We start from the raw sequence: 18,575 nt of genomic DNA on the forward strand, positions 1-18,575 counted from the left end.
ACAAGGACACAGGCAAATAGCTATTAAGTAGCACCTGGCAGCTCTCAATTTAACGTTTAGAAATTTATGGAAGTCAGGCTGGGCACAGTGGCTCACGTCTGTAATCCCAGCACTTTGGGAGGTCAAGGTGGGCGGATCACTTGAGATCGGGAGTTGAAGACTAGCCTGGCTAACATGGTGAAACCCCATCTCTACTAAAAATAAAAAATTACCCGGATGTGGTGGTGCGCTCCTGTAGTCCCAGCTACTTGGTTGGCTGAGGCAGGAGAATGCTTTGATGCTTTGAACCAGAGAGGCAGAGGTTGCAGTAAACCAAGATTGCGCCATTGCACTCCATCCTGGGCAACAAAAGCGAAACTCCGTCTCAAAAAAAAAAAAAAAAAAAGAAAGAAAGAAATTTATGGAAGTGAAAAACATTTATAAAAGGTAAATTGGGCCAGGCTCTGTGGCTCATGCCTGTAATCTCAGCACTTTGGGAGGCTGAAGCCGGTGCATCACCAGGTCAAGAGATTGAGACCATCCTGGCCAACATGGTGAAACCCCATCTCTGCTAAAAACACAAAAAATTAGCTGGGTGTGGTAGTGCATGCCTGTAGTCCCAGCTACTCGGGAAGCTGAGGCAGGAGAATCCAGGGGCGGAGACTGCAGTGAACCGAGATCACACCACTGCACTCCAGCCTGGGTGACAGAGCGAGATCCGTCTTAAAAAAAAAAAAAAAAAAAAAAAAGTAGGTAAATCGGCTGTGGCTCATGCCTGCAATCCCAGCACTTTGGGTGGCTGAGGTGGGTGGATCACTTGAGGTCAGGAGTTCAGGACCAGCCTGGCCAACATGGTGAAACCCCGTCTCTACTAAAAATACAAAGTTAGCCGGGTGTGGTGGCGGGTGCCTGTAATCCCAGCTACTCTACTTGAGGCTGAAGCAGAAGAATCGCTTGAATCCGGAAGGCAGAGGTTGCAGTGAGCCAAGATCGCACCACTGCACTCCAGCCTGGGCAACAGAGCCAGAAGCCACCTCCAAAAAAAAAAAAAAAAAAGAAAAAAAAGAAATCATTTTGACTCATGAAGCCTAAATGTATTGGGCACATCCTAACTTTAGGAAAGGCCAAACTTCTGTAATTTTTAGACTTTCTAGGCTTTTCTAGAAGGAAGTTAAAGCAAATGTTGAGGCAGAGAAGTGCTTAGACTATTTGAACAAATTAACTTAAAGTGTGAATTTTAGAATTTTGAAAAATAAAATCTAATTATTTTCAAGAACAATTGGTGATTGTAGTCCAGTCTAGTAGTATGCACAGAAACTAGTGACTAAAAAATGTGATCTTGTTCAAAATCATTGTTTTACATGGGATCAGAGTAGCTGTGTGAGCTGCTTCATACTGGCACAGCAAGTTAGTGACATGAGTGACAAGAAGAGGTGCCCAAACCATGGCCCAGTGCTCTTAGTTAATCTACCTCTCAGAGGGCCCTTATCATGAGCAGCCACAATCATCTGCAGTCATAAAGTTAATGTTAATTTTGCTATAACATCTTCAAAAAGAACTTATTTTTTAAGTAGTTTATATTACTTCCTGAAGCTTTTTTGTAAGAAATGCATAATTTATTAAGAGAGATTAAATTCGAACTTTCTTTATATTGCACTACATGTTGCAATAGCAATTTCCCTGGATGCTGTAACCTCACAGAAGTGGGAAACTAATATTAAAGGGCTAAGAATGCTAACTGTTCTTCAGGTGTCCTTAAAACTAGGCAGAGTTAGCCTGATCAAAAAAGCAGGAGAAATAATATTTTGGCTAAACAAAATAGCGTGAACACTTACAAATGGAAAAAGCACAGACGATTGTTACTTCCTCCAGTTTTATTCATGTTATTTATTTATTTTGAGATAAAATTACAAGTACAATTTCACTTTTATCTAAATGATAACAGATGAATGGAGTCTAACCTAAAGTTTCTTTCCAGTTAGAATTTAAATAACAACAGTGATACTAAGGACATAGCTCTCCTATCATGGGGGCAGGAGGAGGGCTTTGTGAGTGTCGGTTTGAGAACTAAATGAGCTGATACATGGAAAGGGCTTGAAACAGCGAGTGCTAGTGATGACAGACACTGATGTTGTTACCAAAACTCTTTAACATGACTATAGATTTCTAAGTAAGGATTACTAGATTATTCTAGGTTCAGCCACAAGCATAATGGAATGAATGAGGCTCCAGACCAATGCTATCCAATGGAAAAATGTGAGCCACATATGTAATTTTGAGTTGTCTAATAGACATGTTACAAAAATACAGAGAAACAGGTGAAATAAATTTTAATGTCTTCTTTAATCTAATGTATCCAAAATATTATAATTTCACTGTGTGAGTTAAATAAATATTAATGAGATAGTTTACTTTTTTTGGTACTAAGTCATTAAAATTTGGTGTGTACATTACCTTTTATAGTCCATCTTCATTCAACCTTGCCTAAGTTCAAGTCCTCAGTAGCCTCTTGTGGTCAGGGCTGTGTACCGGACAGTGCAGCTCTTCATGAAAACCACGCACTTCCATCCTTTCTGAAGGTGCACATGTTTTTTTGGGGGGGGTCTTTCTTCTTTGTTACAAGATGGGCAGTCAATGTCCAAGCCCACCACATTTTGGTAGAAATACATGTTACATGAGTTATAGTACATATAGACAAGAGCTGGGAATTGAATGTTTGGCTCACTCTAAAAATAGTTTGCTTCAAAAGTAATAGAATATTTATTTTTTTGGACTGGTTTTCTTATATTTCCAGTTCAGTAAATTGTGGAAAATTGTATTGTCAAAGCAGAGAGAGGTTTATTTATTATTTTGTTTACTTTGATAGGGAAAAGATTTGCTGCTTAGGCTTCTCTTTAAAAAATTATTTATTGGGTTCAGTAAACATTAATTGTTCCCAGTGAGCACAATCATTTTGCCTGCTAGGATGATTCTGATTATGAAGAGTTTGGTAGCTGAACAGAAGAATACATGTCCTACAAATATTCCTTAAGACTCCTTATCAAGGTCACTATTGAATGCATTATAGTAGAAACAAACGTCGTAGCTTTACACAGTTGAAAACAACCATAACTATATTGCACTGAAGCTACATAAATAATTGTTAAGCAGATGGAAATTTCTGTGTTATTTCTAAAAATTTAAAGATATTAAGTAAGGTAATAAGGTTAGCTTTTATGTGAAATTATTTTATCAATTATTTTGATTTTTTAAAATACTAGACTTCATCCATTTTGAAATGTTAGTTTTTCATTTATTAATCATATTACATAATGTGTCAGTACACTCAGTTGTCTCTTGTAAGTCTTTTAGTGGGGCCATGGAAATTTTGAGTTCAATTCATGCTTTGTGGCTAAATTTGTAAATGGATATCAATCAATATTCCTGGACCTTAATTTTCTTATCTGCAAATGGGGAAGAATAATAAGAGCTAAAAAGAATAAACGTGTATACCCAGCTGACACTGAGCTAAACACTTTCCACACCTTAATTTATCTAATTCTCATCATCCCTAGCACCCATGATGTGGCCACTATCCTATCTTCATTTTTACACATGAGGAGGCCGAATTCACCCAAGATCACAAAGCAAGTGATGGACCCATCATTCTTCAAGTGCAGGCCGGAGCTTGTCTGGGGAATTTCCTCGATACTTAAAGTTATTTGGGGGAAAAACTGAGCAGAATTACTTAGAATTATTTGAAAATACCATTTTAAAAACTTATTTCTTCCTGTTTAGAAGTCTTTACATAGGCTTACTAAGATATTAGGCAATTCTGTGTTATTCCATAAAACCAAGTTTGTTGTTTACTTTAAGAAAGAAAGCTGGTACTGTGGAATAGTTCCTTATGGAATGATGATGTTGGTCCTGGAAAACAGATGGGTAGAACCTGATTCAAATGCAGGTTTGACTGAATCACTCCTGAAGTTCCTTGTAGCTAGGGTGTTCTATGACTCTTGGTGAATGCCTGGGGTTGGAGAGCAGCATTCCTGTCCCTTTGTTGGGGTCCACATAACTCAAGAAGGCAATGCAGGGCATTAGTAAGAAGAAGAAAAGGTGAGTGTTAGCTGTTGAGATAAGGTAGCTAAATAAATTTTTGAACATAAAAGTAGACCTGAGAGCAGAACTCTCAGTCCAGTTGTAGGTCTGTGCAGAATGGACTGAATCATGGCCAACATTTTCCATTTTCATCTTGTTCTTCATGAGCATTGATCACCACTAGAATCAGCAAAAATTAAACCACAGCCATAGATCTTTAATGAAGTGGAGAAAGTTCCAATTTTGGGGAAGAAAGGGGAAAGAGAGAAAGGGAGATGGTGAAGTAAGGGAGGGTAGAGTAAAGGAGGGTGGAGAGAGAGAGAGAGAGAGAGAGAGAAGAGAGAGAGAATAGCAGGAAAAAAAAAAGTGGCTATCTAGGCTAGAATGAAGCCTTGTTAGAGTTGCCTACTATGCCACTGAGATAATGATGGCTGAAATAACTCAAATCACTCCCCTGCCTGCCCTTGGGGTTGAGCTGGCTTTCAGTGTTGGAAAGAGAACCCAAAGAAATGTTTGTTTTAGCAGACATGTTAAGCTTCTTGTGAGAAGACAAAGCCACCGAATGAAGTGATTACCACCAAGAGTGATCTGGACAGCAAAGCCTCAAAGCAAGTGGCTTCTCGATAGTTAATGTACTAAGTGCAGAATTCCTAAACACTCTGTTCAGAAGTGGTGGAGACATGTTTGTCAGTGAGCAGTTGATTGGTCTTCCCTGAGAGCATTTTGAATTAGCTGAATGTATTGAGGGCAAGATTTAAAAGGTTGTGTCTCTTGGCTTTATTTCTTTTTTTCTAGAGGTTTTGAAAAGCAACAATTACTTTCTAATTTTTTCCAGTGAATTTAAAATACTTCATAACATAGTGTGCTACTTATATCAAATGTTTATTGTGTGACCAGGTAACTAGAATTATGTCATGCTGAAAGTAAAAAGACTGTATGGTCATCTTCTCACTCAGGGAAAATGTAAACCAGGAAAATAAAAAGTTATGTTTGGTTCCTCGGCCTCACTATCTCAGAGTTGTCTTATTGCTACTCACCATTCAACCATGGCACAGTTTATTGGCAGAGGTAAGAGAGCCTGCATTCTGGGTCTGTGCTGCCAGTACATCTATTAGAAGAAATCATGTAGATCCCAATTTGACTCATGTGGAGGGGGAAGTGAAAGTTGGCTACCTGAACAAGAACTATGAATAATGTGTGAAAGATAATTTTTTCTTCATTCCTTTTCTTTCATGTCTAACACCTTCCCTTCCCAGAACTGCCTCTCCTCTGACTGGGTAATGGGGGTGCCTGTCACAGTGATTTTAAGTCTGTTTGTGGGTCTATGGCTGGACAACTGAAGCAGTGTTTCCACAAAAGCATAAAGGTTTTGGCACATTGCTCATAGTCCGTTGCATACAGCAGATGTTCACAAATATTTCTTAGCATGAGTTTGTGAATAAATGATTCTTTAAAAACTCATTATTTGAGAATTTGATTTTCTTTTCATAGTGCCTCCCAAAACAGTGAAAGGGGAAGTTTTGAAACAGATCCAAAACACAAAAATCCCATATAATCATTTGGATGGGTAACAAATTTCAAGATCCAAAAGGATGGAGATAGATTGGAAACACGAGGCGAATTCAATAAAATGAAATTTAATACCCAACCATGTACCTTTGAGAAGGGAGAGAAATTGTTAACAGCAGCATGGCAGCATGTGTAAATACAGCCAGATTTCCCTTTGGTTGTGTTGTATCAGTGCTAGAGAGGCTAATGCAATTCTAAATTGCCTCAACAGAAGCAAACAGAGCAAAAAACAAACCAAAACTCAAGAAAGTGAAGCAATTATTTTATTCTGAGGTCACACCAGGAGTATGTGGGCAACCCAGCTAGTTGATGAAGAGATACAGGATAGTGCTAAGGTGGCCAGTTTTAGAAACCTTGGCACAAGAGTAATCGGACTAGCCTTGGCTGGGCAGGTGTGGGAGGGCTGAAAGGTACTTGTGTCTAGTATGGTGGCTCCAGGAGAAAGAATCAGAAATTGTACATAGAAGTTTAGAAAGGGCAGAGCTGAGTTCAATGTAAGGAAGAATTTTCTAGCTGAGTTGCCTGTTTAGGGGCATGGAGGAGCAGATTCCTCAAGTTAGTTATGTTCAAGAAGAGGCTGCACAACTCCTTACTGAAGATTTCCTATCAGGTTGGTCTAGATGAGTCACTGTTTCCCTCTAACTCTGTGGCTGTGGTTCACATGCCATGTTGTGAAATAAAGTGAAGTCATATGATAGAAGGTAAATGGAGTTTAAGGTCTGTAAAAGTAGATGGCCATCAATATTTTCCATTTCCACAGGGTCCGTAGGTCAAAGCAGGCAGGCAGCTGTCCAAGGTGCTGGAGGGAGGTTGGGCTGTGTCTCTGGTTGTGCTCCCTTGATTGTCTTCATGCTTGCTGTTTGTTTTAACGCCTCTGGATTTTCTGCTTTCCTGTTCCTTGTACAAACCTACACTTCTCCCTTCCCCACATGCACACTGGGCCTTAAACTAAAACAAAGAGAAAAATGCACTGGAAATGTGTTGGGGGCTGGGGCTAAACTACAACCTAGGGCTTCCTTCCTCTGCCCTATCCCAGCAGTAAAAGAGCCATGAGTCCATTTCACTTTCAAAGGTTCAGCTTGATATATAAGGTTGGACTGTTTGAATGGATTGTTAGTTATAGTAGAAATAAATTTTTTTGAGACACTTTTACTGATTTGCTTCTTGATTTCTTAATTTTATCCTTTCTACAGTACATACATATCTTGAAAGGAGACAGGAATCTTAGGCAAAACAACAGTGATGTTTATGGTAAGGTGGAAGGAACACTCGATGTTTTAGCTAAACACGTCTGTGGCCTTTGGTATACCCAGGAGCTGTGTGTTGGTAATAAACCTGTCAACGTCTCCACTTTCTATTTGTGTTGCCTTTTATACATCATTTGACTTCTCAGTCCCTTAGTTTTTTAGATGGAAAAAACTAACGGTTGTGAAAATGAAATGTTAATATATGTCAATGTAAATACATGTTAATATACAACTATGCATTATGAAAATGAAATAAGCTAATATAGGTCAAGAACTTCTTAGAACAATACCATGCACAAACATAGTGTTTTAGTATGTTGTGTTGAGGGGGTCCTCAAGACCACCCTTTTCTGTATTTGCTAATTTTGATAATGTCTTCCTAACTTACTAGAAAGACCCACAGGACACAGAAAAGTTGTTAGACTGACAGTTGTGGTTTACTACAGAAAAGGATATAGGTTGCAATCAGGAATGGAAAGCCATGCATAGGGAGGAGTCCAGGAAGGACCAGCTGTAAGTTTCCAGTTGTCCTTCCAGTAAAATCACATGAACAGAACTTAATTCTCTTAGCAATGATGTGTGACAACATCTGCAAAGTGTTGTCAACCAAGGAGGTTCATCTGTGCCCTGGCTTCCAGGTTTTTATTGGGGGGGGGGTGTCAGTCTCACGGGCATGCAGTACCTTTGTGACTGACCTTAACTGCTCAGTCCTCAGCCTTCCCCCATTCCCTCTTGTTACCAGACCCCACCACTTACTTACCCAAAGTTAGTCTTTGGGTCAGGGGTTTCCTCAGTATCGTCCCTTCATGGTTCATCAGAAAGATGTTACCGGAAAGTGGTCCCAATTCAGACCCCAAGAGAGGGTTCTTGGATCTCATGCAAGAAAGAATTCAGGGCAAATCCATAGAGTAAAGTGAAAGCAAGTTTATTCAGAAAGTAAAGGAATAAAATAATGTCTACACCATAGAAAGAGCAGCCCTGAAGGCTGTTGGTTGCCCATTCTTATGGTTATTTCTTGATTATATGCTAAGCAAGGGGTGAATTATTCATGCCTCCACTTTTTAGACCATATAGGTTAACTTCCTGATGTTGCTATGGCATCTGTAAACTGTCACGGTGCTGCTGGGAGTGTAGCAGTGAAGATGGCTGGAAATCACTCTCATTGCCATCTTGGTGTTGGTGGGTTTTGTCTGCCTTTTTTACTACAACCTGTTTTATCAGCAAGGCCTTTATGATCTGTATCTTTTGCTAACCTCCTATCTCATTCTGTGACTAAGAATGCCTTAACCTTCTGGGAATGCATCTCAGCAGGTTTTAGCCTTATTTTACCCAGCCCCTATTTAAGTTGGAGTTGCTCTGGTTCAAACACCTCTGACACTCTTACTGCCTTAAAAGGGTCAAACTGATACAGTGTGACCTAAAGCCCAGACATACAAAAGCAAGCATGCACTATAAATCACACTGTTAGCATAAACTACTTGGCATGAACTAAGGTCTCAGATACACAAAGATCTTCTTATCAGGTAGACTATTCTAAGGGCTCAGAGGAGCCAAAGGTCAGTCTTGAAAACTTGTAATGTGTAGGGTTTGGGCACCCCAGGTCTACCGAGTTAACAATTTACTGCACATATATGTAAGTTTTACTTATTTGAACAATTTAACCATTTTCATAATAATTTGTTTTTAGTTGTGAACATTTATTAAATATCTACTGCATAGCTCCTTTTATAACCTTTTCTCCGTAAGCTGGAAAATAATTTGGTTTAATTCATATTATAAACTTAGAAAAAATCATTATTACTCCAGTATGAAAGGACACATAAAAAACTAATGATCATTACTAGTATTGCAATAGTGGTTGGTCATAAGAGTGCTTCATAAGTTTTAACTATAATTCCATGCCAAATGCTCTATGCATATTATTAGTTGTAGTCTTTATCAACAACTGTGGGAAGTAGGTAATACTTCTAGTATACAGGTGAGAGAATCAAGGTCCAGAGAGTTTCAAGAACTCCCCCAAGCTTCCCAGCCAGTAAGGGACAGAGTCTAACTTTACCATCTGATTCATGGTCTTAACATCATGCATGGTAGTTTCCAACGACTCTGAGAAAAAAAAGGTTTAAAAGGTACACTAAAACATTAAAAATTCAACAAACTTTATATATCTCAAGGTACACAGAATATTTAGATGCTGGGGCAGAGTGTGGCTAGAATACATATGTCCCTTTTACCAAGAGAAGAGACCACTGCGAAGAATGTTCCAGTACTCCAAAATGCTTTTTTGCCATAAACATATGGTTTAGCAAGCAAAAGTAAGAAAAACAGAGATATGAAAGGGAATACATTATGTAGTTATTTTGAGTGTCTTTATTTCTTATTTTTATTTTGGAGACAGGGTCTACCTCTGTCACCCAGGCTGGAGTGCAGTGGCACAATATGGCTCACTGCAGCCTCAAACTCCTGGGCTCAAGCGATCCTCCCACCTCAGCCTCCTGAGTAGCTGGGACTACTGGCATGTGCCACTGCACCCAGTTAATTTTGGAGTGTCTATTAAAAAGAGAAATATAAAATCCGGATGTCTTCAAAGGTTCCAAAATTGTCACCATGAATTGTTTGTAATTCTGTCTTTTTCCCTCCCCTGTTGTTAGATCTCAGTCTGTGGTAGAAGCTGGGACCCTGAAACATGAGGAGAAGGGAGAGAATGAGAACACTCAGCCACTCCTGGCTCTGGACTGAACCCTGAGTCACCCCAATGCTCCCGCACACTGGCCTTCAGTGGTATCAACCACCCAGGAAGCACATGCGCAACTGACCCACACAGACACGTGTGTTCTGCTTGACACAAGGTCCTCCACTCCTGAACCCCTGCAGTGACTGTCACCAGCCATCGGTCTGAGCAGCCAAAGTTGGACAAAGACTTGAGAGATGCTTTTTCTTCCTTCCCCAGTGAGGGGACTGGAGGATGATGCAAGGCATTTATGTAAAAAAGATTCTCCCTCCTTTCATATTTATGGTAGTAAATTGAAAAAATAAAGACTAAATTTGATGCACACACTGCATTAGGACAAGAATTTTTCTGGGGTATCACACAGGGACCCTCTCCAGTTTTTGAAAATTAAGTGCATTTCCAAGTAAATGTATCAGAGTTAAACTGTGCAGACACCACTCTCAAGTTTCATGTAGTACAAAGCCCTGAGACAATAGTATCTCCAGTAATTTCCATTCTTACTGAATTATTTCCTTTGACCTCATCACCAGCATCGAATTGTTCAGCCTAAGAGCATGTTCTCATAGGTCTGGGTATTTGCAAAGTTTGCTTATTTTGATGTCCTGCAAAAAATTATTTTGATGTCACATCTCTTGTCAGGCCACTAGCTGACTGTCATGAGCTGACTTTAAAGGAAGACACATGCACATGAAATACGATTATTTCATCTGAGCAATGTGAGTTCCCACAGGCAGCTCAAAAGCCCATTAGTGCAGCGTGTGTCTGCAGAGGAGATGTCTCATGAAAATCACATGTCAGTGATTAATGAATCCATTCCAGTTGCCTCAACTGGGTCACTACAGCAAAGAAAAGTGCTGTCAAACCATTTACCCTTGCCCCCCTAACCCTCCTGCAACCATTAAAGATGTGGAGAAAGAACATGGTTGTTGCTAAGAGGGTAAATATTCAATCATGGAGCATGACCAATATGGATGGCTAAATATGCAAGTTCTGAAGTAAGAGAAGACTAGAAATGCAGGATGAAATGTCAAAGGTCATTTTATTTACCTATTCTCCTTAGAAATGGAGTCCCCAGCTACTCATTCAAAAGAAATCAGACATAAAATAAACAGACATCATACGATATGATATCCTTACTTGTGCCATGTTTTCCAAGACCAGTGCATATTTTTAGATATCTTATTGCCCAGCCATCTGCATGACATGGGTATTTATTGGTATTACCAGTTGGTGCTCGAAGTCAAACAAAAATATTTTAGTTAATAATGGGCAGTAAAATATGATTTTACTTTTTAAATATTTGGGAGAGTTAATTTGTTAGCTAAATAATTCAAGGGAAAGAGATTATTCAACTGGTCATAATCACCCCTGATGATATTATTACTAATCTTAATTATTTATTACATCTCTTTCTCAATGGATCTAATGTTTTAATTTTTTTCCCTATTGGTAGAGAACAATAACAGAAGTAATTTTTATATTATACCCTTGGAGAAATAAAGTTGAAACAGAATTAAAAATATTTCTCAAACAACTGTATCACAATATAAATTAAACTAATTCATTTTTGTGCAGACATTTGAAATCACAAAAATAATAACATTGAAATAATTCTACCAATGCAGTGATGGAAACACTTATCTTATGTACCAAGACATAGGTGAGAGAAATAAAGAGTTGAAGTGAATTAGAAAATCCATTTTATTGCTTGGGTTTAAAATAGTTGTGGGATACAGGTATTTACAATGCTATTGGAGTCAATTATTGACAACACTTTGCAACAGTAATACCATTTCTAGCTTTTCAATTGGCAATACTTAGAACCCTACTGTAGTGACCTGATTTTAAATACCATATTATATTTACTAAGTTAAGAGCTAGTTTTTACTCTCTTCCATAATTTCATTACATGAATGTAAGATGATGGCTCAACAATGATGACTTATAGTTTGAATTTATGTGTATGCAATATACATATGAGAACCAAATTCAACAAGTGACACGAATGTTAGTACATGAGCATTGAATTGTATTGCCCTTGTCAGTTATTTCCTCTGTTCAATAAATACTGAAGGACACAAATACCTTTTTACTTTTCAAGAGTTTGCCTTCTCTTCTCGATTTTAGTAATTAATTTGGATATTTTTCCTCCCATGCCTCTTCATCTGATTTAGTGGGATGTTTTCAATACCAGCAAAACAAAAGAACAGGAAAAGTATTTTGCAAACTCATCTACTGGAACCTAATCTCCTTAAGGTCAAGCAAAAAGGGTCAATTTCAATTTCAAAGAGCTGTTTTTTAAATGAGATAAAGAAAGTCTCCTTTTGTTTTTAGATGGAAAAGAAAGCACAAGTTTTTTGTACCTGTGAATGAACTTTGGTGATCTATGTGCCATTCATGCAGCATTTTTGTTAATATTGGCTTAGAATTCAGTGCATGAATATCATTACATTCTTATATCTAACATTTCTAGTTAGCTTTGATTCAAAACATACAAAATCTGATGCATGAATACTTTACTAGATTAATGACTTGATCATCTTTGGAATGAGTAGGCAAGACGATATTTACCTGTTATTTCTATGTTGTGGGTAATGTTAAAACTAAATATAGATGATAATAATTGCTATGTCACAGTGATGTTTAAAATGGCAGAGATTTCTCAAGCCAGAGAGATGGGACAGTCTTCCAAACTCTTTCATCAAAAAGGAAAGCAATCTGGACCTCCTACACCCAAGAAAAAGATCCCGGCATTCTTGGTAATCCTTTACTCTGCCATCCTTAATATTTCTACAGAATTGTAGCAGAAATCATCTCCAAGACTCAAGAGCTGGCTTCCTGACATTCACATGGATCTACCATAGGCAAAGACACTGTGTTCCCAGCCCTTGCCTCATGGATGGCAAAGCAGCCAGGAGCCAGACAGCCTTGCAGCCACCTATCCACCTAACCCTGAAAGAACATATTTTTATTTCCATGAACTATACTTTTTCCCCAGAAGCTCTAAATAATTGGCATTAAAAAATTTGCATCTGGGATTTTTATAACAATATAAAATAATTCCATGCTCTTTTTTCAGTGTGAAAAGTTCCTCTTTGAAAGAAATAGGATTTTGTCAATATCTCCACCACTAGCATAGTGAGAAGAGGATCTCAATCAAGATAAAAAAAACCAAATGACTCGAGAGTTGGGAGGGGTACAGTTCATAGACACTGACATAATGACCTCTTTCTTTTTTTGTGTTAGGAAAATAAAACTGCTTTTTTCATGAGTGTCTTTTACTAAGAAGAATTAAAAGAGGGAGGTCTGAGTTCCCCAGTAATGCTACCATTAAATAGCTAGAAGTAAAGCATTTATACAGCTTGCCATTAAAATCAACAAAATGTAGTGGTACATGATGACAAAAGAGTCTAGCTACACTAGAAAAATATAACTGCATAGAAAAATTACAAACTAAAGCAATCCATTCACAGTTTCTACATATGTTCTCATTATACATTGAATTAGACCTATTCTATGTGGAAAAAATATCTTTGGCTGGTAAGGTAGAAGCTATCAAATGTTCACCTTAAATACTGGCAAAAGACCAGTGCTGTCATGAGATGACACACAGCAGGGTATTTCCTAAATGAATTGCAGCAAGGCAAATATTCCCTTTAGTGTCTTCTAACCCTAGGAGGAGGCTTAGAATTACTCAGGCTGCAAGTCAAGGGAATTGAGTCTTGGTGTTCGAAATTCTATCCTCACACCCAAGGAGATGGAACCGGAAAGGCAGCCTCTCTCCAGAGTTTCCCAAACTTGCATGAATTCATGCTAAATTGCTGGAAGGCTGCGTCTCTGTTGTGGTGTCAGTTCCGGATGCCACACATCCACGATGAATATCAGCCGGAAAGATGCGGCATCCTGCCATACCTCGTGCTCAAAGGAGTCATCAAAGATGAGCACCTTGCCTTCCTCCCAGGTCCTGCAACAGAAAGACAAGGATTCCTGAATATAGTTTTGTGTGGTTCAGATGTCTGAGCATCAATTCCTGTCCATGTGTGAGAACTACCTTTGGTAACAACCTTTGGGACATAACCAAATAACTAGAACATCAAGCCCAAGTTTATTCTTCCCTTGATGATGAGGAAAGAATTTCAGAAATCTTGCTATGAACATCAGTTTTCATTGCTCAGCGCTGGAGATGTACAAACAACAGAGGATTTGTGATGAAGACATATTGGTCTCATTACATGCCTTGCAATTATTCTGTATATTATTACATGTCTTGCAATTATTCTGGTTTAGACATATGGGCAGTGACTGGGTCTCAGGCATCTCTATGCCTCTCAAGACACTTCCAATCAATTGTCTTTTCAGCTCACTCCACTTGTTCAAGTTTCATTTTATGGAAGAAAGGAATCTGCTTAAACACAGTATCCATAAAGCAGAAAACTAAATTAGGAGTTTCCTAGCTAGTATTCCAGCTGAAGAAAATGGGCAGATTGGGAATAAATTTTGTTTATATTTTTAGTATCATCTTCTATGCAAGTGGGTTATCCATGGAATATTTTAAATCAATGCTGCAAAACACCCTATAGAGCTTCCAACATTACCTCATAAGATATCTGTATAGGGACTACGATCTAAATATGGTGTTAGTCTATTAAGAGAGAAACATACAGGAGGCAGTACCACAATGCTTTGCAAATCCAAAGAGAGTTTATGAGGGACACTGATGGTTCCTTATTTTAAAAATAGATATTAACTGCCAATATATTAAATACCAAGTTATGTTTTTAAAATAAAATTTTTGCTAGAAAATTTTCCTTAGATACTAAAATGCCACTTAAGCCTTCAAAATTTTACATCCTGGATTAGCAAATAATTATAGCATGGGAAATGCTAGCTTGATTTCAAGTTACTGTATTATCATAAAGAGGTTTTCTGTGCGAAAACTAGTGGTGAATTTTTATGTTCCATATCAGGTGATTAACTAATATAAACTGAGCAATACTACATATATTGCAGGGCTTCACAACCTTGGTACTACTGACATCTAGGCTGGATCATTCTCTGTTGTAGGGGCTGTTCCACGCACTGTAAGATATTTAGCAGCATCCCTGACCTCCATCCACTGTATGGCAGTAGCATTCCCTATACTATTAGGTTGGTGCAAAAGTAATTGCAGTTTTTGCCATAGTTGTGACAACCAGAAACGTCTCTAGTCATTGCCAAATGTCCAGGGTGGGAGCAGGAGCAAAAATCATTCTAGTGGAAAATAACTGACATACTGAATAAGCCTGATAATAAAATTTCCAAGTTATGTAAACTAACAGATAAAGTACTGAGTATTTGCAAGTTGAAAGTTCACTGAAGTTGGGAACTGAACCTCTACTTCTACTACCCACCTTCCCACCTCCACCCAGTGTGCTACTCATACACTTCATGATATGGTTTGGATGTGTCCACACCCAAATCTCATCTTGAATTGTACTCCCACAATTCCCACAGGTTGTGGGAAGGACCCGATGAGAGATAATTTGAATCATGGGGGCAGCTTCCCCCATACTGTCCTCATCATAGTGAATAAGTATCATGAGATCTGATGGTTTCATCAGGGGTTTCCGCTTTTGCATCTTCCTTATTTTCTCTTGCCGCCACCATGTAAGAAGTGCCTTTCAGCTGGATGCGATGGCTCGCGCCTGTAATCTCAGCTCTTTGGAAGGCTGAGGAGGGTGGATCACAAGGTCAGGAGTTCGAGGCCAGCCTGGCCAACGTGGTGAAACCCCCATCTCCACTAAAAATACAAAAATTAGCCAGGCGTGGTGGCGCATGCCTGTAATCCCAGCTACTCAGGAGGCTGAGGCAGGAAATTGCTTGAACCTGGGAGGCAGAGGTTGCAGTGAGCTGAGATCATGCCACTGTGCTCCAGACTGAGTGACAGAGCAAGACTCCATCTCAAAAAAAAAAAGAAGTCCCTTTTGCCTCCCACCATGATTCTGAGTCCTCCCCAGCCATGTGGAACCGTAAGTGCAATTAAACTTCTTTTTCTTCTCAGTCTCAGGTATGTCTTTATCAGCTGCATGGAAACGGACTAATACACCTTGCCTCATCTCTTGCATTCAACACACACATGTTGATTGGCTCTTTTACAACTCCTCTGAAGGTTTTTAGAGTTCCATTGGAGTTCCATCAAGGGTAGCAAAAGACAGAAATCTATGGACTTAGGAGAAAATGACAGAATATGCATTCATTACCACGCAAAATCCAACTTGAGAAGAAAGGCAAAACCAAGGCGGGGAAATACGCTGACAAGAGAAATCAGTGAAACAGTCCACAGCTTCCACAGTTAGGCAGGCATTTTCTAGGTCTCAGTGTTGTCACCGGGATTAAGCAATGTCAGTGGGTACCACAAACGAGCCTATAATTTATGTAGAAGATGAGGGAGGAAGCGTACTCAAAATGAAAGGCAGTGCACCTATGTTCACAGCAGCACTATTCACAACAGCTAGAAGGTGAGAGCCACCCACGTGTCTATCAATGAATGAACAGACAAACAAAATGTGGTATACACATACAATGGAATATTAATTCAGCCTTAAAAAGGAAGGAAATTTTGACACATGCTACAAAATGTATGAACTCTGAGGACATTATGTCAAGTAAAATAAGCCAGACACAAAAAGATAATTACTAGTTGATTCTACACATCTGAGGTCCTAGACTAGTAGTTAAATTCATAGAGGAGAAAGGAGAAGAGTGGTTGCCAGTGGCCGGTGGGAGGAGGGGAATGGGAGTTATTTAATGGGTATAGTTTCAGTTTTGCAAGTTAGAAAGAGTTCTGAGGATAGATCGTGTTGATGGTTATACAATATGGATATGCTTAATGTCACTAAACTGCACACCTAAAAATGGATAATATGGTAAATTTTGTTATGTGTATTTTACTATAATTAAATAGAGAAAAAAGGGAAAGGCAAAGGAGAGCACGTGATAGAGGAGAAAGAGAGAAGCAATACAGCAAGATGGAAATTTATGGTCTTTGAGGGGAATCCTCTTGACCTTGGCATTTATTACTTATGGGACCTAAGGTGAGCTACTTAGCATAATTGATTCTTTGCATCTTCATTGGCATAATTGATGTGAGGATTAGCATATGATTGGCAATAGTAGATATTCAATTAATGACAGAAAAATGAAAATATAAAGAAAAATAGGGAAAAGATAAAAGACAGAGGTGAAATGTTGGGAAGTGGTATGGTACCAAAAATGACCTTGGCATCACTCTTTATGAAATCTGCCTTCCTCTGAGACAACTAAAAACTTCCAAGGGAGATGAGATATAAAAACATCTTCAGAGCATCTGTGAAATGTAACTTGTACAGCAATGACAAGTGATTTTCAAAGTTTTTTGGGTGGCAGAGAACCTGGAAACTACTTAAAACACTAGAAGTAATTAAAATAACTGAATAGAAAATTCTAGCCCACACAAAATGACATTTTTCACTAGATTATGATAGGTATAACAAAGCCAAAGATCTAGAATTGTTTTCTGGGAAAAAGGCCTTAAGCATTCCATTCATTAAATTAAATTCCCTGAGAACTGGGAAAAGTTATTAGCACCGCAACACGCTGGTCACTCATGGAAGATCAGTGCATATAAAAGTAGAACTTAAGAACCACAGGCTTGCAGCTGTCCAGATACATTAAGTACAATACAGATTAGTGTAAAGCATTAATTAACCAATTTTATAAATGAGAAATTTGGGGAGGTATCCCAAAGGGTTGTTAATTGGCCTGTTTCAGGGTCATAAAACTCTATGGGGAAAGTGAGTGCTGTCAGACTTATTTGCCCTTCCACTTTCTTTCATACATTTCCCCAGACAATAGCAAAGATAGTCAATAACATAATGTAGATTTTTTAATCTAGATTTCTTCTGAATTCTTTAAAAAATGGTGTCTTTCAATCAGTTATTAGAGACAGAACGACTAAAACTATAGTCACGATTCACCTAAAAGGGGAAAATGAAGAACAATAAAACCTCCTACAAGCCATGTCCAGACTTAAGTGACTCCAGGTTAAATTCGAGATGTATCACATGCTTGGGAAAGGATGAATGTTTTATTTCCACAACAAAGGGAGAGGAGCATAAAGATGTCAAATCGCTTCTGACTGAAAACCAAAGACTCTCATTAGAATGTAAAGAACTAGTTTTCAGGCCACTTGCTTTGTGAACAAAGCTCCATCAAATAAGATTAAGTTACACTCGAATTACGACATAGAATCAGCCCTTTGGAGAAACAATCTTCAGAGTGGCCTGTGACAGAGGTCTGCCTGGAAGTACTGCTACAGCCCTTGTCTAAGGACCCAGAGAAGCAGCACTGGGGGTGGGCACTGCTCTCCATCCCTGGAAGCTTGGCTCACTGTTGGAACTTCCTCTTTCCCTTCCTCTCTCTCTTTCTCTCCTCCCACCTAACCCTTTATTTTTTTCAAGATAGGATTTGCTCTGTCACCCAGGCTGGAGTGTGGTGGCACCATAACAGCTCACTGCAGCCTCCGCCTCCCAGGCTCAGGTGATCCTCCCCACCTCAGCCTCCCGAGTACCTAGGACTACAGGTGTGTGCCACCACATCCAGCTAATTTTTGGATTTCTTTGTAGAGATGGGGTTTCCCCATGTTGCCCAGGCTGCTCTCCAACTCCCGGGCTCAAACAATTCTCCTGCTTTGGCCTCTCAAAGGGTTGGGATTACAGGTGTAAGCCACTGTTCCTGGCCTTCTGTTAGAATTTCTTACCACTAAGAGAAGAAAGCCTCTCTCTGGGTTGTCAAAAGATATAAGAATATCTCGTCCTAAGATAAAACAGTATTCCATAATCTGTCAACTTCTCAAATTATTACAATTATAAATAATGATAATGATAAAATGGTGGCAGTGCATATTTAATAACTATAATTTGGTCACAGAATTACCATTGATATTAATAAGGCTAAGT

At 38.8% G+C, this 18,575-nt stretch overlaps 2 protein-coding genes across 20 annotated transcripts in view; one reads left to right on the forward strand and one right to left on the reverse strand.

Annotated features, from left to right (window-relative positions):
- The window catches only part of CLVS1 (clavesin 1), a 437,253-nt gene extending 425,571 nt beyond the window's left edge, over positions 1 to 11,682 (forward strand). For all 4 annotated transcript variants that reach the window (XM_054560859.2, XM_054560860.2, XM_063726281.1 and 1 more), the window contains 1 exon segment: positions 9,521 to 11,682. In XM_054560859.2, coding sequence (XP_054416834.1) covers positions 9,521 to 9,608 — 88 coding nt within the window. In that variant the 3' untranslated portion in view covers positions 9,609 to 11,682.
- ASPH (aspartate beta-hydroxylase) overlaps positions 11,284 to 18,575 on the reverse strand; it is a 228,227-nt gene continuing 220,935 nt past the window's right edge. For 15 of the 16 annotated variants that reach the window (XM_054561031.2, XM_054561034.2, XM_054561037.2 and 12 more), the window contains one exon: positions 11,284 to 13,564. In XM_054561031.2, the coding sequence (XP_054417006.1) occupies positions 13,414 to 13,564 (151 nt within the window). In that variant the 3' untranslated portion in view covers positions 11,284 to 13,413. 16 annotated transcript variants of the gene reach the window in all.

The sequence above is a fragment of the Pongo abelii genome, chromosome 7 (genome assembly GCF_028885655.2).
Source record: "Pongo abelii isolate AG06213 chromosome 7, NHGRI_mPonAbe1-v2.0_pri, whole genome shotgun sequence".
Lineage (NCBI taxonomy): Eukaryota > Metazoa > Chordata > Mammalia > Primates > Hominidae > Pongo > Pongo abelii.